At 43.7% G+C, this 22,173-nt stretch overlaps 1 protein-coding gene across 1 annotated transcript in view; it reads right to left on the bottom strand.

Moving 5' to 3' along the window:
* Positions 1-19,841, bottom strand: part of tm9sf2 (transmembrane 9 superfamily member 2) — a 59,441-nt gene extending 39,600 nt beyond the window's left edge. The window contains exons 1-3 of the mRNA XM_072578040.1: positions 19,630-19,841; positions 7,423-7,490; positions 7,151-7,244 (exon numbers count right to left, since the gene is read on the bottom strand). Of these exons, the coding sequence (XP_072434141.1) occupies positions 7,151-7,244; positions 7,423-7,490; positions 19,630-19,776 (309 nt within the window). The 5' untranslated portion in view covers positions 19,777-19,841. The remainder of the gene's footprint in view (positions 1-7,150; positions 7,245-7,422; positions 7,491-19,629) is intronic.
* Between the last annotated feature and the right edge of the window lie 2,332 nt (positions 19,842-22,173).

The following is a 22,173-nucleotide window of genomic DNA, read 5'->3' as shown; positions in this document are numbered from 1 at the left end:
CCTTAGGATGCATCTGACTAGATCTTATTGGTCTTTAGCTCTATTAGTATCCCTCAAACCTTTTCTCGACTTTGTTGATTTCCACTCCTCCTTTCCCCTCTTGAAACCACACTAACTTTGTCCACAAAATGTGGATGTCTTTTCCCCCCACAATCCTTCAACATAGGGAATCTAATCTAAACCTACTCCTCCAAGCAATATTATATATAAAGCATTTTCTCTGCTTCAACTCAACTGTGGGCGGCACGGTGGCACAGTTGTCAGCACTGCTGCCTCACAGCGCCAGAGACCCGGGTTCAATTTCCGCCTCAGGCGACTGACTGTGTGGAGTTTGCATATTCTCCCAGTGTCTGCATGGGTTTCCTCCGGGTGCTCCGGTTTCCTCCCACAGTCCAAAAGTGTGCAGGTTAGGTGAATTGGCCATGCTAAATTGCCCGTAGTGTTAGGAGCAGGGGTAAATGTAGGGGAATGGGTCTGGGTGGGTTGCGCTTCGGCGGGTCAGTGTGGACTTTTTGGGCCGAAGGGCCTGTTTCCACACTAAGTAATCTAATCATAACATAGTTCACATGAAAGTGCACATAATCAGTGGGGCTACAATATATCCCCTCCTCACTCATTTCCCTTAACTTTTAACAATTATCCTGCCCTTTCTGGAGTACATTTTGGGGTGGCTACAGGAAAAATGTAAACACCTAGGACACTCCCAAGGTCCAGTTGCAACGCAAGTTTCATGCATCATAATCTTGGTACTAATCCTTGATTATTCTCATCACACAAAACAGTGCAGAATAAAAAGAAAACTTCTGGAAGCAAGCAACTTCATATGTGAGGATACTTTATCAAATATGATATATCTCTATACAGTTCATTATGGTCAAACATTGGTACCCAGAAAAGTTAATTATGTGATTAATTAAGTTTTCATTACCATTATTTTCTTCTTCAGTTCAATGGCATTTTATCTCATTACACTGTTAGAAGTGCTTTGGAATACTTTCCTACGTTAAAAGATAAATGCATGCTGGTAAAATGCACGATCACAGGAATGAAAACTAGGAAATGCATTAAGGACTAAGGACCAAATAAAAAGGTTAAAATAAAAAGTTCACAACAGCACTGAGAAAATAGAGCACAGGGTGATTAAAAGAGCCAGGAAATACAGCAATGAGAAACAATATTGGAAACTGCTTTGCTGCATCCAACTGAATCATCACACGCCAGGGAGCTGTACAATAAAGACAAAGGAAGGGATCATTGTAGTTCCTTATCTCTAAACACTTCTTTGTTGTGCTTCTACATTAAAAGGAGCCAAAAAACACTGATCAAATTTATAGCAAGTGAGAAAACACAGAGCAATTGAAGAGAAAAGTAGGTGGGGTTTACACAACATCTTGAAGTACAGGCATCTATCATTAATTAGGTTGTGGCAAGTAATTGGAAAATATCAATGCAATCAGGCAGAGTCAATAATATATTCTAAAATAAAAATCATGTCTGACTAATTTCACAATATTCTTTGAGGAACTAACAAGCAACGTGGAGAAAAACACGTCAATGTGGTGCACCTCGGTTTCCAGGAGGCAGTTGACAAGATGTCATGTCAAAAGGTCATCACAAAAATAAGAGTTTATGATGCAATAAGTAACATATCAGCATGGATAAAAGATCGGAATCAGGAGTGGGCCTCAAACATTTACAATCTAGATTAATGAGTTTAATGAAGGGTCCAATGTCTGATTGTGTAATTGGCAAATTTAAAAAAGGTGTGTTTGAAAGTTAAGTTGTGAATGGGATACAATGAATCTACAAGGTGACATAAGATTAAGTGAGATGGCGAGTGATATGGGAAATTTAATTTGCCCACCTTGGCAGGAAGAATACAAAAGAAGCATACTACTTAAAATGAAGAGAGAAGGCCCAACAAGGGATGGCACAGTGTTAGATTAGATTAGATTACTTACAGTGTGGAAACAGGCCCTTCAGCCCAACAAGTCCACACCGACCCGTCAAAGCGCAACCCACCCATACCCCTACATTTACCCCTTACCTAACACTATGGGCAATTTAGCATGGCCAATTCACCTGACCTGCAAATTTTTGGACTGTGGGAGGAAACCCACGCAGACACAGGGAGAATGTGCAAACTCCACACAGTCAGTCACCTGAGGCAGGAATTGAACCCAGGTCTCTGGCGCTGTGAGGCAGCAGTGCTAACCACTGTGCCACCATGCCGCCCACTAAGAAGATGCAAGTGCGCACCTTTTGACACAGCAAGCAAAAAAAAATTAGCTTAGATTAGATTCCCTACAGTGTGGAAACAAGCCCTTCAGTCCAACAAGTCCACACCGACCCTCCGAAGAGCAACCCACCCAGACCCATTCCCCTATACCTCACACTATGGACAATGTAGCACGGCCAATTCACCTAACCTGCAGATCTTTGGACTGTGGGAGTAAACTGGAGCACCCGGAGGGAATCCACACAGACAAGGAGAAAATGTGCAAACTCCACATAAACAGTTGCCTGAGGCGGGAGTTGAACCTGGGTCCCTGGCGCTGTGAGGCAGCAGTGCTAACCACTGAGCCACTGTGCCGCCCTTAATTAGTGTTAGATCCAGTTCTGCAGAAAGAAGCTAGACATGTGTTTGATATGGCAGTAGAGGAAAATTGTAGTGAGTGACTACAACTTGGAACAGTTCTAATTTGTTATAGACAAGGAAAAGGATGGCACGCCAAAGACAGCTTGGATTGGGTAAGTAAGGCAGATTTTATTAAAATAAAGCAGGATCTGGGCAAAGTTGATTGGGAAAAGTTCCTTGCGGGTAAGACCACAGCAGAACAATAGGGGGCATTCATAAAGGAGCAGAGAACAATATAGGCTTGACTTGCACCCTTGAGGGGGAAATGTAGCAGCAATAAGTTCAGAAAACTAGAATGTCCAGGACAATTCAGAACTGGATGAGAAAAAGAAAGGCTTTTAGCAAGTCTAAAGGAAGCAATTCAACTGCAGCCCGAGAGGAATATAGGAAGTGGACGAGGGAATCTAGAAAGTAATTGGAAGAGCAAAAAGGGGACAGGAAAAGAACTTGCAAACAGGATTAGGCAGAATCCTAAGATATTTTATACATTCAAAGGGTAGAGGCTAACCAGGGGAAGCATTCGGCCCATTAGAGACCAAAGGGACAACGTATAAAATGAAGCTGCAGAATATTGGGTGTTAAATGGAATACTTCTGCTCGGTCTTCACTCTGGAAAAGGAGAACATAGATGTGGAGTTTAGGAATTTTGGCACAGGTGCACTGCATTCCAGGCTGCTGCAGAAAGCAAGGCAGGAAATTGCAGGGCATTTGACACAAATTTTTTATTCCTCTCCGGCCATAGGGGAAGTACCAGAGGACTGGAGGATGACTAACATGGTCCCATTTTTTCAAAATAGGTGGCAGGAAATTACAAATTGGCGACTGTCATGTCAGTGGTAGTGAAATCATTGGAGAAAATTCTGAAGGAGAGAATTAATATCCACTTGGAAAGGTATAGATTAATTAGGGATAGTCAGCATGGTTTTTTCAGAGGAAAGTCGCATCTAACAAATTTGCTCAAACTTTTCAAAAATGTGATCAAGTGTGTGCTTGAGGGAAGTACAGTTTTTATATAGATTTTAGTAAGATCCCTCTGATAAGGTCCCAAACGGGAGACTGATTCAAAAGGTTAAAGCACATGGAATTCAGCAAAACTTGACAAGATGGATCAGAAATTGGCTTAGTAATAGGATACAAAGCAAATTAGCAGAGGTCTGTTCAAATGACTGAAGGCAGGTTTCCAGCGGTATACCACAAGGATCAGTACTTAGACCCTTATTGCTTGTTATATACATAGATAAAAATGTGAGAGGAGTGTTAAGCAAGTCTGCAGATGACACCAAGATTGTAAGGTGGTTAATAGTGAAGAAGATGGTTGAAGGTTACAGGAAGATATAGTTGGGTTGGTCAGATACGCAGAACAGTGGCATGTGGTATGTAGAATTAGGTTTTATGGTCACATTTTATTAAGAACAAAAGTACAGGAGTACAATAAGAAGTAGACAATGACACCACATGGCGCACTCTGAGATACAAAGTACCTAGTTACAAATCTTAGGTACTAAAATAGATTGGGTATAAAAATAGAGAAATAAAGAAAAAAGCAAAAGATATATATTATAGTTCTTCACAGTATAAATGGGAAAATAAAGAAAAAAGTTAAAAGGTAGACATTACAGTCCTTAAATAGCCTGCCATCATTCGACACAAGGAACTTTCCACACATGGTCTCACTCACCCCAATGCTGGGCCGACCCCAAATGACCACCAGCTGTCCTGGCTCCGGGCCTGCAGCCCTCCAACCACCCTACTCTGTACCCCAGCCCAGTGACCGCCAGCCGTCCCGGTTCCGGGCCCCCAGCCCAGTGACCGCCAGCCTCCCCAGCTCTAGGCTATCAGCCCAGTGACTGCCAGCCACCCCGGCTCCGGGCCCCCAGCCCAGTGACCGCCAGTCGTCCCGGCTCTGGGCCCCCAGCCCAGTGACTGCCAGCCATCCCAGCTCCGGGCCCCCAGCCCAGTGACCGCCAGCTGCCCCGGCTCCAGGCCACCAGCCCAGTGACCACCAGCCGCCCCAGCTCCAGGCCACAGCCCAGTGACCACCAGCCGTCCTGGCTCCGGCCCCCAGCCCAGTGACTGCCAGCCACCCAGCTCCAGGCTACCAGCCCAGTGACTGCCAGCTGCCCCGGCTCTGGACCCCCAGTCCAGTGACCACCAGCCGCCCATGTTCCTCGCCCCAAACCTGCCAACTGCTTTGCTCCTGGCTCCGAGCCTGCAGCTGCTTCATTCCACTCTAAGCTAGCTGTCCTGCTCTACACCGCTCCAGACCCACCAACCGACTGCTTCGTTCTGATCCCACCAACCACTGGACATGCTGCTCTGTTCTAGGCCTGCTTTTGGCCCTCAGCTGCTGCAATGTCCTGATGCCATCACCACAACTCTTTCTTCACAAGGTGAGTTAAAACAAAACTAAAAAAACTAAAGAAAAGAGAACAAGACGAGACAACAAAAAGAGAAGCAGATGGAAAGGGCAAGTCCTGGGCTGAGCCTGAAAGTTTGCCTACTCCGCCATCACCATCCTAATCCTGATAAGTGCACACTGGAAGAAGAATCAAGATGAGTGAGTATTAAAATGAATGGCAGGACTTCGGGCAGCTTAGAAGAAAAGGGTTCTTGAGTAATTATTCACAGATCCCTGAAGTCGGCAAAGCACGTGAATAGGATAGTTAAGAAGGCATATGGGACACGTGACTTCATCAGTTGTGGAATAGAATGTAAGAGTAAGGAGGTAATATTGGAGTCGTACAGAAAGTTGGTCTATCCACAGCTGGAGAATTGTATGTGGTTCTGGTTACAGGAAGGATGTGACAGCATCAGAGGTGGTACAGCAGAGGTTCACCAGCATATTGCATAGGATGGAGAAAGTGAGTGACAGGGAGAGTCTAGATAGGCTTGGATTGTTTCATTTAGAGCAGAGAAGACTGAGGAGGGACATGATTGAAGTGTATTACATTATGAGAGATAGGAACAGGGTGAATAGAGAGCAGCTGTTTCCCAAGGTTGAGGAGTCAATTGTGAGAGGGCATGGTTCTAAAGTAAAAAGGCAGGAGATTCACTCAGTGGTTGGGAAGAATCTGGAAAGCACTGCCTGGGAAGATAGTCGAGGCCAGAAATCTTACAACCTTTATAAAATATTTAAACAAGCACTTGAAACATCATAGATTATGGGACAAGTGATTGAAATTGGAATTAGCACACCTTTAAGTGGTAGTGATGTAGGTGCAGAATCAATGGGCCAAAGGGCCATTTTTGTGCTGTATGACTCTATGACTCTATTTTCTTGAAAGGAAGATTATGCAAGCTGCAATAGCAAAGTATCTTTCCAACAAGCCGTCTGATGAAAATGGACTTTATTTTGGAAAGCTAGTACTCCTTTTCAAAGGAGACTGGTGAGTCACCCAGGAAATGTAGCATGTGAACATTTCTTTTAAAGGGGACAGAGACTGAAAACTATATTGATAAAAAAGTACCCTTTTAAATGTTTTACTTTAAATTTTTTAATTTGGTGTAATTTTCTGACATTTCAGTGCAATGGCTTTTATCCAGTTTAGCTGGTTTGGAGAAGCACAGCATGTCAGAAAGCATCTAAAGAGCAGGAAAGTCAACATTTCATGCCTAACCCCTTTATCTGGACTGGGAAGGTGGAGGGAAGTTCAGAAGTAAATAGAGGAATGGTGTGGATGGTGATAGGTGGACGCAGGTAGGGGTTATTGTGTTGGACGCCTGCCTGCATCCAGGTATTACCATCCAAACTAACCTTCCCCCAGCTCCAGGCCCAGCTTCCCCCCTTTTTTGTTTTACTTCAGGGCTCTCCCGCCCCCACCCCAGCCCTGATGAAGGGTTTTGGCCCGAAATATTGACTTACCTTCTCTTCGGATGCTGCCGACCTGCTGTGCTTTTTCAGCTTCACATCTATCAACTCTTGCTCCTAGCATCTGCAAACCTTACTGTCTCCTTGGTTATAGACAAAAAAACTGCACATGCTGGAATTCAAGGTGGACAAGCAGGAGGCTGGAAGAACACAGCTGTTCTTCAGGACTGGCAAGAAGGGTTACACCCGAAACATCGACTTCTCCACCTCCTGATGCTGCCTGACTGGCTGTGTTCTTCCAGCCCTTTGCCTGTCTACCTTACTATCTCCTTAGCCGGTTTGGAAATGGACATGAATCCTCATAATTAGCATTCGTAACCAGAGTAAGGTTGATGACAGCTCAATTCAAAAGACAAAACAAACTAACAATGAGCATAATCTATCGTAATCTTGGACGATTTTCTTCTATCACTATGAGCATTACAGTTGCCTGAAATCAGCAGTTACTACAGCAAACAAGGTTTCATTTTGTGTATCTCACATACTACATTAATAAACGAACTGAACTACAAATATTTTTAGACGATCCACTGCCTCAGTTTCTTCTATATCTTAGAATGAGACATCTTTACACCAAAAAGTTAAAGCAATAGCACAGACAATTTGCCTAAAACCCACAACATCTGACTTAGATAAACTGATACCTTGTACGGAGATGACTCAATCCTCTCACCAAACAGTACTTGACCAAGGTTTTCTGAGGGACGCTTTTCCTCTTCCAGTTGACAGAAATCAAATCTGTAGAAGGAAGAAATACTTTCAGGACCTTGTCTCCTGTAATTATACCACTTTAACATGTCTTCACTTATGGTGCAAAGTTTGTAAAATGGTTGAGCATAGCAACACATCTTGAAAATATACTATATTAGGTCAAAAAAAGTGAAGTATTCCAAAAGATTTAAATTAATTTACTTACGCAGCATATTCATAAGGCAAGACAGATTCCACTGAGTCTAACCGGTTCACAAATAGTTCAATAGCATTCTAGAAGGGGAATAAAGGTAAAAGAAATTAGCAACATTAAAAGTTACCAAAGGCAAGATGATTTTTAGTGTACTTTTGGGGATAGACAATAAGATTAGCAGGCATTTCAAAAATTGTTGGGTTTTACAAAGCAAGATGTAGCAGAACTTTAAACAGTTGAAGCATAATGCAGAGTCGAGGCATTTTGTGTTAAATACACAATATTCACAGGTTCAGCAACACTGGTCATTCTTGCTCCTGCATGATTTGTATTGCATATGTCTTGCCCAATGAATTAGCCTTATTCAAGATGCCTGCAGTGTGAATTGAACAAAACACCACTTGACCACACATACATTGCAATAAATCTCCATCTTACACTGTCACATAGTGGTGAATATCACTTGACAATGTCATAACTCATTGGAGATAGTGCACTGTAAATCAAACCCCACCATTTCCTGAGTCAACACAAACGCAGAAGTTCATTCAACATGTAAATTGCCTAATCTTACATAATTCAGATTAAAAGAATATGCACACTTTTTTTTCATTAAGAAGAAAATAACTATGAATTGTAACCAAACTGTTTTTGCATAATGGCAAAAATAGACCAAGTTGAATTGCTAATTGTTGACTATAACATTCGCAAAAATAGTAAAAAGTCAGGATTTAAACACAGAAAATAGAATGAGTAGGGCATTCAGCCTTTCAAGCCTACTCTGCCATTGGTTATGATCAAGGTTGTTAATCCAACTCAACAGCCCGCTCCTGCTTTTCACCCTTATCCTTCTAGGAGATGCCCCCTCAATGTTCTGAACTCCAGTGAATATAATCCTTAAGAATTCAACCTCTTGTCATACACGCGTCCTGCTATCCCAGGAATCTGTCTGGTTAACCTTCGCTATACTCTGTCTATAGTACCAAATTCCTTCCTCAGATGAGGCCAAAACAGCACATTCTAAATGTGGACTCACCAAAGCCCTGTATACCTGCAGTAAGACATTCCTGATCCTGTTCTCGAATCCCTTGCTATGAAGGCCCACATACCATTTATCTTCATGTTTGATGCACCTGCATGCTTGTTTTCAGCATCTGGCATACAAGGACACCCCGGTCTCGTTGTATATTTCCTCTGTTACTTCACACCATTCAGTTAATAATCTGCTTTCCTGTTTTTGATACTAAAATAGATAAGTTTACATTTATCCACATTATTCCGCATCTTCCATGCATTTTCCCACTTACTCAGTTTGTCCAATTGGAGCATTTCTGCATCATCCTCACAGCGCAACCATTCACCCATCTAAATTATATCCTTTTACAACGCCCAGTACACAATCCCCACAGTCAGACAAAGGAAAAAATACAAACATTGAGTGGAGGGTAAAAAATATTATTAGTTTCTTATTTTGTTAACTACTGACATAGTGCTATGTACAGTGACATGATAAGTTTAGGGAAGTTCAAAACTGGATGGCATAATCAAGTCAATTTATGAAATCCCCCAGAGCCCATGACAGGAACTGATAGCCTTAGTAGTCCCTCGTGCTGGTCCTTCCTGACTTGAAGGAGGTTGGAGCCCTAATTTGCGACCCTTCTAGCACACTGCAGAGTAATAATTCCTCACTATCAACATCCTGAGGATTACAATTGCCAGAAACTCAACTGGACTCACCATGTAAATACAGTGGCAATGAACAGGTCAGAGCCTAGGAATACTACGGTGAGTAATTCATCTCTTGACTCCTCAAAGCTTGTCCACCATTTATCTACAAAGGTACAAGTCTGGAGTGTGGCGGAATACTCCCCATTTGCCTGGATCGATAAGAAGCTTGACATGATCTAGGACAAAGCAGCCCAGTCAATTTGCACCATATCCCCAAACATCCACTTCCTCCATCACCAACATTCAGTAGCAGCAGTGCGTACCATCTACAAGACATATACTGCAGAAATTCACTACAAAGATTCTTAAATAGTAATGGGAATACAGCCACCTTCAAGATCCTGTTCAAGTTACTCAGCATCCTGATTTAAAAATACATCTCTGTTCCTTCATTATGGCTGGGTCAAAATTCTGAAATTCCCTCCTTTACAGCATTGTGGGTGTACCAGTGGCACATGGACTCCAGCCTTTAAAATGGCAGCTCATCATCACCTTCCCAAGAACAATTAGGAATGGGCAATAAATGCTGGCCCACCCAGCATGCTCACATCCCACGAGTACATCAAAACAAATAATGATATAAGGAGCAACACCCTAAACAGGTCTAACAAGGTCTTTTTAACTTGACACGTTTTTCAGAAAAACAACTTCAACAGAATGTTACATATTCCTTGCAATGAGCCAGATCTTTTTTAAGTAGAAAGTTTTCTACCTACCACTACCAGGGACATGGATTTATTTGTCTAAGAACTTGCAGGCCCAGGAGAGCCTGAGGGTCCAGACGCAGTTTCAGGGTTTATTGGATAAGAGTCCAATCCTGGGGTTTAGACACATGATAATGGTCCACTGGTAACTGTGCTGGGATTTTATATCATTTGAAAGAGAACAATCTGAAATCTTCCAACATGACCACAGAAGACAGGAAGAGTCTGGATTCATCAACTTTCAGTGGAAAAATGCCCAAAGAATCAAAATTATTTTGGCTTCAGTTCCCTGCAACCACCCACACTGCTCAGCTCTGTTTGGTTTTTTTTGTATTCAGATATTAGAATGTACAAACACCAAAACAGGTTTCCATGAAGTCTAAAATTTTTTATCTCCCCTATGGTCTTCACACCAGGAATTCCATTCCCGCCAAAATCATCACCAATCATCCCTGGATCTTCCTCCCATACAGCACTGCGGGAATACCTCCGCATTGCAGCATTTTGTGAAGGCACCTCACCACTGTCTTCTCAACAGTAATTAGCTATGAGCAATAAACACTGGCCTGGCTAGTAATGCCCATCTCCCAAGAATAAATCACCGGTTTGGTCCAAATTCCTTTGGAAAAAGCAAAGAAGCTTACAAATTTCCACAGGAGAAGGAAAAACATGTTGACTTTGAATCAAACTAACTGATGCAAGTCAGAAAATTCTGTAAACTCATTTTCAGACTGTACAAGCATGGTTATAAACATTTAACTTTTGCATAGAAAATACATCTAATCAATGCCAAGAGAACATGGGAGGAGATGGCGGAGTGTATTATTGCTGGACTGTTAATCCAGAGACCCAAATCATGTTCAGGGGACCCGGGTTAGAATCTGCCACGGCAGATGGTAGAATTTGAATTCAACAAAAACCTGGAATTAAGAGTCTACTGATGACCATTGTTGGGAAAAACCCATCTGGGTCACTAATGTCCTTCAGGGAAGGAAACTACCATCCTTACCTAGTCTGGTTAACATGTGACTCCAGACCCACAGCAATGTGGTTGACTCTTAACAAGGCAGCTTTGTGGCTCAGTGGTTAGCACCACTGCCTGACAGTGCAAAGGACCCAGGTTCAACTCTCACCTCAGGTGACTGTGTGGAGTTTACACATTCTCCTCGTGTTTGCGTGGGTTTCCACCGGGTGCTCCGGTTTCCTCCCACATTGCCCGTAGTGTTAGGTGCATTAGTCAGAGGGAAATGGATCTGGGTGGGTTACTCTTCGGAGGGTTGGTGTGGACTGGTTGGGCCAAATGACCTGCTTCTACACTGTAGGGAATCTAATCTAACACAAACCTGAAATAGCAGTATACCAAAACTATTATCAAAAGAAGAAGCAAGACTCTGCAGTTACAGATTAAACAAAAGTAGCATGCATTATTCAGGACATTTTGGAGAGAGAGAGTTTTAAAACTCAACAGGTGGAAGACACATAGGATGAAGTGGAATGTTGGCTTTTCAACCAGTACAACTCTCCACTGATTTCAACAAAGTATACTTTTAAAATGAGTGCAAAACCAAAACTAGCAAAACCAAAATTACACCCAAGAATTGTGCAAAGAAAGACCAAGAAAATGGTTAAGAAAAAGAAAATAGAACAAACTAGCGAGAAGTGTAAAAGATTGACTGCAAAAGCTTTTATAGGAACGTAAAAAAGAAAAGTGAGCAAAAATAAATATGGTTCTGCAGTAACTGCAGAGGCCGGTATCCTATTACCAAGTCACTCTGTATGTACACATGCACAGAACACGGACACTGACCAGCTAGCTCACAGCCAGTCTCTCGAGTGAGGAGACTCGGACTTTTTTTTAATATATTTTCTTTTTTTACAACAGGTGTACGAATCTTTATTCAATTTCCACCACCAGGAAAAAAGGAAACACCAGGGTGGCCAGTGACAAGCAGTGCCCTTCTCAGAGGGCAATGCTGCGTGATCAAACAGTGAGGAGGAGGAGGACAGGGATCAAATCAAAATAGAGTTGGAGAGAGAAATAATCTCCACCCCCTATGGTGCCCACCTTTACCTGAAAATCTCAAGGGTGTTGGTGGACACCATGTGCTCCTTCTCCAGGGACACCTGGGCTCTGACATACCCATAGAACAGACTTGTTTTTATTTCTTTTTAATGTTTTTTCTTTGTTCTTTTTTTCAGAAGAAACAAAAATTTCAAAATAAACTCCTCCTCAATGGGAAGACACCAACATAATCAGTCTCCTCTCCTCCTTTTTGGAGTTACCAAAAAGAAAAAAAAAATGCATGTCAGGAGATACCCTGTAACTCACTTTCTATTTGCTGTATTTGCTCATGACAAAGCCAATTGTAGTGCCTGTGAAGTCCAACTGGGCTTCAGCTAGTCGGCACTTTTGCGGGTTACATTATTAATCCCACATACCAAACAGTCTCTCAGCATATTATTCAGGGTTAATGCAAAATCTCATGCCTCGGTCAGTCATCTTAACTTCATCAAAAATTGCGATATGGATTCCCCTGGTTCTTGAACTGCCAAGTAAAACCAATAGCATCTCAGAATTATGGGAGGCTTGGGATCATAATATTCCTTAACTAAATCCATCAACTCTTGAAAAAGACTTTAGTATTTGGTGCCTCAGAGAAAGTTAGGCTCCTAATAACCAAAACAGCCACGGGTCCCCAAACAGTCAGAAGAATTACTCTTTGCTTCTCCTCTGCCCCAATGTCATTTGCCTAGAGAAAAAAAAATGTATTCTTTCCACACTGGGCCCAGTCTTCGACAGCAGGATCGAACAAGTTAAGCTTCTCAAATAAAGGCATGTCTGAAATGCTTAATCAGTCTCGTAAATTTTCTTCAGGAGCATACTATTTTTTCTCATCGCCACTGAAATAACTGCACAGAGGCAAGTACCCAATCATCAAGTCACCCTTCATTTACAGCTGCACAATACATGAACTTTGACCAGCTAGCTCAGAGCCAGTTCCTTGAGTGAGAAGATTCTCCGAGACTCCTGCTTATATCTGTCAGCTAGGGATCTCATACTCAGTGGGATCCACCTTGTCAAACGCATCCCAATCATTACAGATTCATTACAAGGAGAGTCAGGAGAATTTATAACAAGGCACAAGGAAGTGGCAGCAAACCTAAACAGGTAATTAATGTTTCTTCATGGAGTAAATTATTAAAACCTCCTGGAAATAGCAGAGAATTTAGGAATTAGCAAGAAACTCAATATATTAATCTTAGCAAGAAGACATTATTGAGACTTTAAACAGAAAAGTCCTTTAGACCTGATTACCTACTTCTTCGAATGTTAGAAGAGGTAGCCATAGAGATAGTTGACGTGTTGGCAGTCATAATCACATATTCAACAGACTCTAGAATGACCCTGACAGACTGGAAGATAACAAATGTAACTCCATTGTTTATAGAAAGGAGGAACGGATTTTGAAAAGAGTGAAACTACAGATGTAATTGTTTAATATCAGTTTCAAGAAAAACACTACAATCTAAAACAAAAGATTTGGTAAAAGGGTAGAGTCAACATTGATTTACGAAAGTGAAATCATTTTTGTTAAACTAACAGGATTTTTTTGAGAAAACAATTACCTACAGATAAGGGGAAACAGATGGATGTGGTATATTTAGATTTTACGAAGGCTCTCATAGGTTCACACACAACAGATTACCCATGATGGCCCATCTCCAACCGTTTCTTGATATAGCGTGGAGTGAATCAGAGCACATGGAATCTGAGGAAAAATATTCATGTGGTTTGAAAACTGGTTAATGGACAAAAAACAGTTGGACCAAATGGGTCATTTTCAGATTGGCAGACTATGACTAATAGGGTCCACAAGATTAGGACCTGGGCCCTAGCTGTTCCGATTATGGAGGAGTGATTTAGATCCAAGGATTAAACATGATATTTTCAAGTTTGCAGGTGAGTCAAACTAGGTGGGAGTGAGAGGTGCAAGGGGGAAACAAAGCTACTTAAGGGGATCTGGAAATGCTAAGTACACAACCATTTGGAACATGGAATAGTGTGGAGAAATGAGAAATTGTTTACTTTCCTAAGAAAGCCAGAAGGCTCAGTTTGCTGTCACCAGTGCACGTGTACCACATACTACTTAAATTCTTGCACATGTATTTAAATAGGTTCAGGTTTGAACGGGATGCAGCCGAATTGGAGGAGGATGCCCCCTCATGTGCTTACTTCTGCTCCCCATCTTCACAATGTATGACCATGTCTTTATTACCCCCTCCTCACCTCTCACTTCGCCCTCTCCATCCCCCCACTTCTTGCCATATCCTCACTCTCCCCTTCATCATCATTCCCCTGCATCTTCCTCTCCACCCCTAATCTCCTCCTGCCACATCCGCACTCTCCTGCTCCTCCTGCCACATTCTATCTGTTTGGAGTTTGCACGCTCTCCCTACGTCTGCAAGGGTTTCCTCTAGGTGCTTTGGTTTCCTCCCACAGTTCAAAGATGTGCAGGTTAGGTGGATTAGTCATGGGAAATTCAGGGTTACAGGGATGAGCCAGGGTAATGGGTCTGAATGAGATGCTCTTCAGTGGGGCAGTGTGGACTCAGCAGGCTGAATTGTCTGTTTCCACACTGCAGGGATTCTATGATTCACTCTAGATGGAAGTGGTCATGGGTTTGGAAGGTGCTGTCCGAGGAGTTTTGGTGAATTTCTGCAGTACATAGATGGTACGTACTGCTGCTATTGAGCAGTGTTGGAGGGAGTAGATGCTTGTAGATGTCGTGCCAATTACTTCAGGGCTGCTTTATCCTGGATGGTATCAAGCTTCTTGTGTGTTCTTGTAGCTGCATTCATCCAGTCAAGGGGAGAGGATTCTATCCTACTCCTGACTTTTGCATTGCAGATAGTGGACAGGGTCTGGGGAAGTCAGGAGGTGAGTTACTTACTGCAGTTTTCTTAGCCTTTGACCTGCTCTTATAGCCACGGCATTTATGTGGCAAGTTCAGTCAAGTTTCTGATCAATGATAATTCCCAGGATGTTGATAGTGGGATATTCAGTGATGGTAACATCATTGAATGTCAAGGGGCAGTGATTAAATGGAGTCTTGTTGGTGATGGTCATAACCTGGCATTTGCACAGCACAAATGTTACTTGCCAGTTGTCAGCCCAATCCTGGATCTTGTCCAGATCTTGTTGCATCGGAGTCGTGAATGGTGCTAAACATTGTACAATCATGAACGAGCATCCCCACTTCTGATTGTATAATGGAGGGAGGGCTATTAATGAAGCAGCTCAAGATGTGCCAGATACGTCTCCAACCAGTGGAGAGTTTGTCCCCAGTTTTGCTAGAGCTCCTTGATACCACATTTGGTCGAATGCAGCCTTGATGTCATCTGACCTCTGGACTTCAGCTTCTTTGTCCATGTTTAAATCAAGGCTGTAATGAAGTGAAAAGCTGAGTGGCTTTGGTGGAAAGAAACTGGGAATCACTGAGCAGGTTATTGCAGAGCAGGTGCTGTTTGATAGCACTATTGATGACACCTTCCATCACTTTACAGGTGATCGTGAGCAGACTGATGGAGCAGTAATTGGCTTGCTTTTTATGTACAGGACATAGCTGGACAATGTTCCACATTGTCGAGATGATGTCAGTACTGTAAATATACTGGAGGAGCAGCACATTCTGGTGCACAAACCTTCAATATTATTGCTGGAATATTTTTAGGGCCCATCTCCAACCATTTCTTGATATAGCGTGGAGTGAATCAAATTGGCTGATGATTGAGATCTGTAATGCTGGGGACTACTGAAGGAGGTCGAGATGGATCATCCATACTGCGCTTCTATCCGAAGACTGCGATAAGTGTTTCAGTCTTATTTTTTTCACTGATGTGTTGGACTCCCCCCATCATTGAGGGTGGGGATATTTGTGGATTTGTTAATTGTCCACCAACATTCAGGGCTGGATATGACAGGAATGCAGAGCTTAGATCTGATCCACTGGTTGTGGGATCGCTCAACTCTTTCACTTGCTGCTTATGCTATTTGGTGTGCAAGTATTATTGTTTCACCAGATTGTTACCTCACCTTCAGGTACGCCTGGTCCCATTTCTCTCCTACACTCTCCATCAAACCAGGGTTAGTCCCCTGTCTTGATGGTAATGGTTGAGATGGGGAAATACTCGGCCGTGAGATTACAGATTGTGCTAGAGTACAACTCTGTTACTGGTGATGGCCCACAGTCTTTCTTGGAAGCCCAGTCTTGAGTTGCTAGATCTGTTTGAAGTCTAACCCAATTAGCACAGTGATAACTGTTGTGCCACTCAACACAATGGAGATTATTCTCAATGTGAAGGGGGACATCATCTCCACAAGGACTGTGGGGTGGTTGCTCTTACTGATGCAGTCATGGACAGATGCATCTGCAGGCAGCTGATTGGTAAGGATGAGATCAAGTATGTTTTTCCCTATTCTTGGTTCCCTCACCACCTGCTTGGTGGTGGACATTGAAATCCCCCAGCCAGAATACATTTTGTGCCCTTGTCATCTCCAGTGGTTCCTCTAAGTGTTGTTCAACATGAAAGAATACCAATTCATCAACTGAGGGAGGATGGTACGTGGTAATCAGCAGGAGGTTTCCTTGTCCATGTTTAACCTGAAGCCACGAGACTTTATGAGGTCCAGAGTCAATGTTGAGGACTCACAGGACAACTCCCTCCCGACAGTATACCACTCTGCTGGGTCTGTCCTGCTGATGGACATAACTAGGTATGGTAATGGAGTGTTTGGAACAGTGTAAGGTATTATTCCGTGAGTATGACTATATTGCCTGACTAGTCTGTTGTCAACTCTTCCAATTCTGGCACCAGCTCCCAGATGTTCATAAGGAGGACTTTGCAGGGTTGACAGGGCTGTTTCTGCCATTGTCTTTTCCACTGCCTACGTTGATGCCAAGTGATCCATCTAGGTTCATTTCCTTCAGACTGTGTAGCAATGGGTACAATTGAATGGCTAAGCAAGTTCAGAGGGCAATTGAGATCAACCACAGTGCAGTGATTCTCAAGTCACATGTAGGCCAAACCAGGTAAGGATGGCAGATTTCCTTCTTTGAAGGACATTAGTGCACCAGATGGGCTTTTCTGACAATGATTTCATGGTCATCAGTAGATTTTTTTAAAAATTGAAATTCCACCATCTGTCTTGGTGGGATTCGAACCTGGATGCACAGAACATTAGCGAGTTTCTGGATTAATGGTCGAGCAATAATATCACACAGCCATCACCTCCTTATTGATAGAGACAAGCATCAAGCAATAGAGGGGACAATCCAGTAAAACAACGTGGAAGTAGAAGATCAGCCACAATCTCACTGAATGGTGAAGTGGGCTCAAACGGCTGTTTGGCCAGTCCCACTCCTATTTCTTTTGTTCGTGCATTAATTGCAACAGCTTGATCCATGAAAATCGAGGTAAACTTTTACAAAATATTCTGCATTTTAAGCCAAGTGTCCCATGTTGACTTCTGTCAACGACTGATAATTACACAAATATTCACCTTTACAGGTACATAAGCAATTTCAAAATGCCTAGTACACACCTCTTATGCTCATAGGTAATGTTGCAGAACAGGTACTTCAGGTCACATCCTTTTTTTGCCCTCAACTTCCTCCTTCTGCTTACAATACTTAAATGAAACCTAATTCACACCCAAAGAAATAAAATATATAGACAGCACATTTCACAACCTCTGGATGTGTCAAGCCCAATGAAATAGGTATAAATGTCATGAAGTCAGCGTTGCAGATAATTTGTGTACAGAAAACTCCCACGAGCACAAACATTTTATAAAGTGATCAGACAAAGCTTTTGAGGAATGTTAGTCAAGAGGTGAATATTGTCAAGGATAATTGGGAGAATGCCATGGTTCCTCTTTGATTTAGTGCCATGGGAGCTATTATAACTATGAGAGGATTGAAGGGCTTTTAATTTAATGTCTATTCCATGAGACAGCATTTCCTTCATTACAATTCCTTCAGCTACAGGGTACATCAGCCAGAATTTGGTGCTCAGATCTCTAGAGTGTCAAAAAATATCTGAGTGAAAAGGCATATGTGACCCACTGATCAATGGCTACTCCCAGCACAAATTGGAAAACCAATTTGGTTAAAACCAAAAACCATCCCACAACACACAAATACTGAAATTGAACATTATATATACACACATACCCAGATCTTTATACAGCTCCTGTACAGCTTAACAAAATGCATGAAGAAATTCCATGGAGACATTAGTTAATGGAACATGATGCAGTAATATAAAAGTAATTAACTAAAAGCTTACCAAAAGAGATTTTATGGAGCATCTTAGATGAAGTCAGTGAGATAGAAAAGTGGAGAGATTTAATTAGTGAATTCCAGAGCTTATAGCTCAGACATCTGAAGACACAGCAGACAAGAGGGAAGCAAATGAAACCTGAGATTTGTAAGAAGCCAGAAGTGGAGGAACATAGATAAATCTGAGAGTTTATTTGAATTGACAGCATTATGCCATCACCAGCATTTAGTCCCCATTCCTAATTGCCTCAGAGGGGGTAGTAGTGAGCTGCCTTCTTTAACCACTACCTGATGTACAATTCTGTTTGGGAGGGGATTCCAGGACTTTTATCCAGCGATAGTGAATGAATGATAATGTGGTTTCAGGACAGGTGTAGGATTTGGAGGGAAATATTGAAGGTGGTAGTGTTCCTACGCATCTGCAGCACTTGTCTTCCTATTCAATAAAGGTCACAGGTTTGAAAGGGCGAAGAGGCTGTGGCGAGTTGTTGCAGCAGATCTCTTAAATAGAACACACTGCTGTGTCTGTGTACTGGTGCTGAAGTGAGTGAACGTTGATGGTAATGGATGGGGTGCCAATGAAGCAGGATACGTTGTCCTGGATGGTGTTGAGATTCTTAAATGTTGTTGGATCTGCACTCATTCAGAAAAGCGAAAAGTATTGCAACACACTCCTGGGTTCTGGACTGAAGAATATTAATGAGAGGGAGGAGGATAAGGCCAAGCAGGAATTCTATTTTTAAAAAGACCTTTCTTGACTGGCAGCCAATGTATGGCATCAAGGACCAGGGTCGATGGATGAATGGGACTGCATGCACGTTTCAGCAGAATTTTGAATGACCCAAACTTAAAGAAGTTGACAGACCGGCCAAGGATGAAGTGGAACAGTCGGGGACTTGGAAGGACATTTCATCTGCTAAGCTTGTGGTGAGCAGGCAGCAAAAAATCTTGTGGTTGTGCCAACAGAAGTAACTTAGGTTATTTGCTTGTGTTAGCCCTCTGACAGCTGTGGAATTGGGCTCCTTTCCCCACCCCACCCCACCCCACCCCACACAACAGAAATTACTGGAGAAACTCGGAGGGTCTGTGGAGAGGAAAGCAGAGGTAACATTTCGGGTCCAGTGACCCTCCGGGAGAACTGAACTGACCCTGCAGTGCGTGTTCCAGCACCACTCTGATCTAGACACTGATCTCCAGCATCTGCAGTCCTCACTTTCGCCCTGCAGTTTGGGAAAGTTGAGAAGTATCTTCTGGAGAGTTTGCTCTCTCAGGCAGTGTTTGAGAGACAAGGTTCGTTCCAGGCTGCTTATGGCCGGCGGGACTGAGAGCTTGACGCCGCGATCTCCGAGGTGAGGGGGGGGGGGGGTGTTTCAGCCGCCCCTCTCTCTCACCCACCCGAGGGGGCTGTTGCTAAGGCGGTTGGCAAGGGTGGGAAAGTGGGTTACCTTGCAATCGCCGACCTCCGGCTCGCAGAAGTTGACAGGGGCCAAGCCCGGCAGGTAGAAACCCGAAGCGATTCCCAGGGCGGCCGCCAGCAGCAGCAGCACCAACGCCGGGATCGGTGAACGGGGCTTGAAGACATCCAACGCCATCACCCGACCTTCCCCCTCAGCCGGTGCTCACTAACGGCCGACCGCCGGACCCCGCCCCCTCTGGCTGCGCGCGCATCAATCCCCTTTCTCATCGATTCCCTCTCACACCTCCCCAACCGCGAAACGTCACAAAACCGGACACGTCATCCGTGCTCTGCGCACTGCTCTCTGGGATATTGGATGAGTCCTCCAGGCATCTTCCCATCGTGACGGTTAAATTTTTTTGTGTCGGGCGGCGTGTTTCGGTTTCTTTGAATGACAGCCGAAACGAAGGACGAGCGAGAATTCGTCAAGACTAGTGACCAAAGGCAGGGAAACAAGTTTATGGTCTGAAATTAGAAGTTGCTGGAAAAGTTTGGCAGCGAAATCCATGTTAACGTTTCTGGTCCGGTGACCCTTCCTCAGAGCCTTTCGGTTGAACTCTTGATTTCTCTCCACAGCTGCTGCCGGACCTGCCGACTGTTTCCCCCCAGCAACCACTGTGTTTTATTTTGTTTCTGATTTGCAGCATCCGCTCGGTCTTTATTATGATCTGAAGTGGTTGTGAACTCCACCCGCCCTATTCGCTACTGCTCCTCGACCACCTTCTTTAGGGCAAAAGCCCTCCATCAGGAATAAAGGCAGTGAGCCTGAAGCGTGGAGAGATAAGCTAGAGGAGGGTGGGGGTGGGGAGAGAGTAGCGTAGAGTACAATGGGCGAGTGGGGGAGGGGATGAAGGTGATAGGTCAAGGAGGAGAGGGTGGAGTGGGTAGGTGGAAAAGAAGATAGGCAGGTAGGACAAGTCATGGGGACAGTGCTGAGCTGGAAGTTTAGAATTGGGTGAGGTGGGGGAAGGGGAAATGAGGAAACTGTTGAAGTCCACATTGATGCCCTGGGGTTGAAGTGTTCCGAGGCGGAAGTTGAGGTGTTCTTCCGTTGATTTCGAAGCTCCTTGGATGCTGCCTGAACTGCTGTGATCTTCCAGCACCACTAATCCAGAATCTGGTTTCCAGCATCTGCAGTCATTGTTTTCACCTTCTTTAGGGTCTCCCAGGTCAGAGCGTGGAACTGCTTTGTCCTCCGGGGCATTATTGGTTTGCCCTGGTGAATTCCTCAACCAGGGGCTGCAAATAGTTTCTGACGGGGGTTTTATTCAGTTCATTTGTGGGTTTTGGGTATTGCTGGTAAAGCCATGCATACTGCCCTTCTCTAATTGCCCTGCAGAAAGTGATGAGCTACCTTCTTGAACGGTTGCAGTTCATGTTATGTTGAAACACCCACAGAGCACAATTAGGGGTGTTCCTTCATTTTCACTGAGTCAATACCTTGGAATTGTGATTTGGTTCCAAGCCAGGATAGTGTGTGGCTTGGGTGGAAACTTGTTGGTGGTGTTATTTCCCATTGTAGCCCTTGAATTTTCCACAGGGTGGAATTCGAGACTTGCTGTAGTGCAACTCTTGTGCAATTGAAAAGTGTGGCACTGGAAAAACACAGCAGGTCAGGCAGCAACCGAGGAGCTGGAGAGGTGACGTTTCAGGCATAAGCCCTTCACCGGTAACTCTTGTTTAGTACAAACAGTTGTCATTGTGCATCAATGATGGAGACAGTGAATATTTAAAGTTGTGAATGAGGTGCCACTAGTGGGCTGCTTTACGTTGGGTAGTGTTGAACTTCTTGAGTGTTTGTGGAGCTATACTGTTCCAAGGAAAGTGGTGATATTAATCAGACTTCTGACTTGTGCCTGATACAGACCTTGGACAGGCTTTAGTGAGTCAGGAGGTGCCATACCCACTGCAGAATTCCCAGTCACGGACCTGCTGTTATAGTTAGTGTTTTTTTAAAAAAAAATTTTCTTTTCCCTTTTTTTCTACCTTCACACTACTGCCTAACTATGGTAGTGTTTATATTTCCCCTGGCACCCGTGTTGTTTCTGTGCGGGTGTGAGATACAGTGAAAGACAACAGGTACATAAATCTTTATTCAATTTCCACCACCTGGAAGAAAGGAGACACCCAAGTGGTCAGTGACAAGCAGTGCCCTTCTCAGAGGACAATGCTGTGTGATCAAACAGGGAGAGGGCAGGGATCAAGTCAAAATAGAGTTGGAGGGGGAAATAATACACTCCACTCCCTATTGGTGCCCACCTTTCCCTGAAAATCTCGAGTGTGTTGGTGGACACTGTGTGCTCCTTCTCCAGGGACACCTGGGCTCTGACATACCTGCGGAAGAGGGGCAAGCAATTGGCACTAATGACTCCCTCCACGGCCTGCTGCCCGGACCTGTTTATGGCCAGTTTGGCCAGGTCCTGGAGTAGACCCACAAGGAGATCCTCTGACCTATCCTTCTGCCCTTGCACAGGGTGCCCAAAGTTCAGGAGTGTGGGCCTGAAGTGCAACCAAAAACAGAGGAGAAGGTTTT

This window comes from Chiloscyllium punctatum, chromosome 9 (assembly GCF_047496795.1).
Source record: "Chiloscyllium punctatum isolate Juve2018m chromosome 9, sChiPun1.3, whole genome shotgun sequence".
Lineage (NCBI taxonomy): Eukaryota > Metazoa > Chordata > Chondrichthyes > Orectolobiformes > Hemiscylliidae > Chiloscyllium > Chiloscyllium punctatum.
This window is presented reverse-complemented; position numbering and strand designations above follow the sequence as displayed.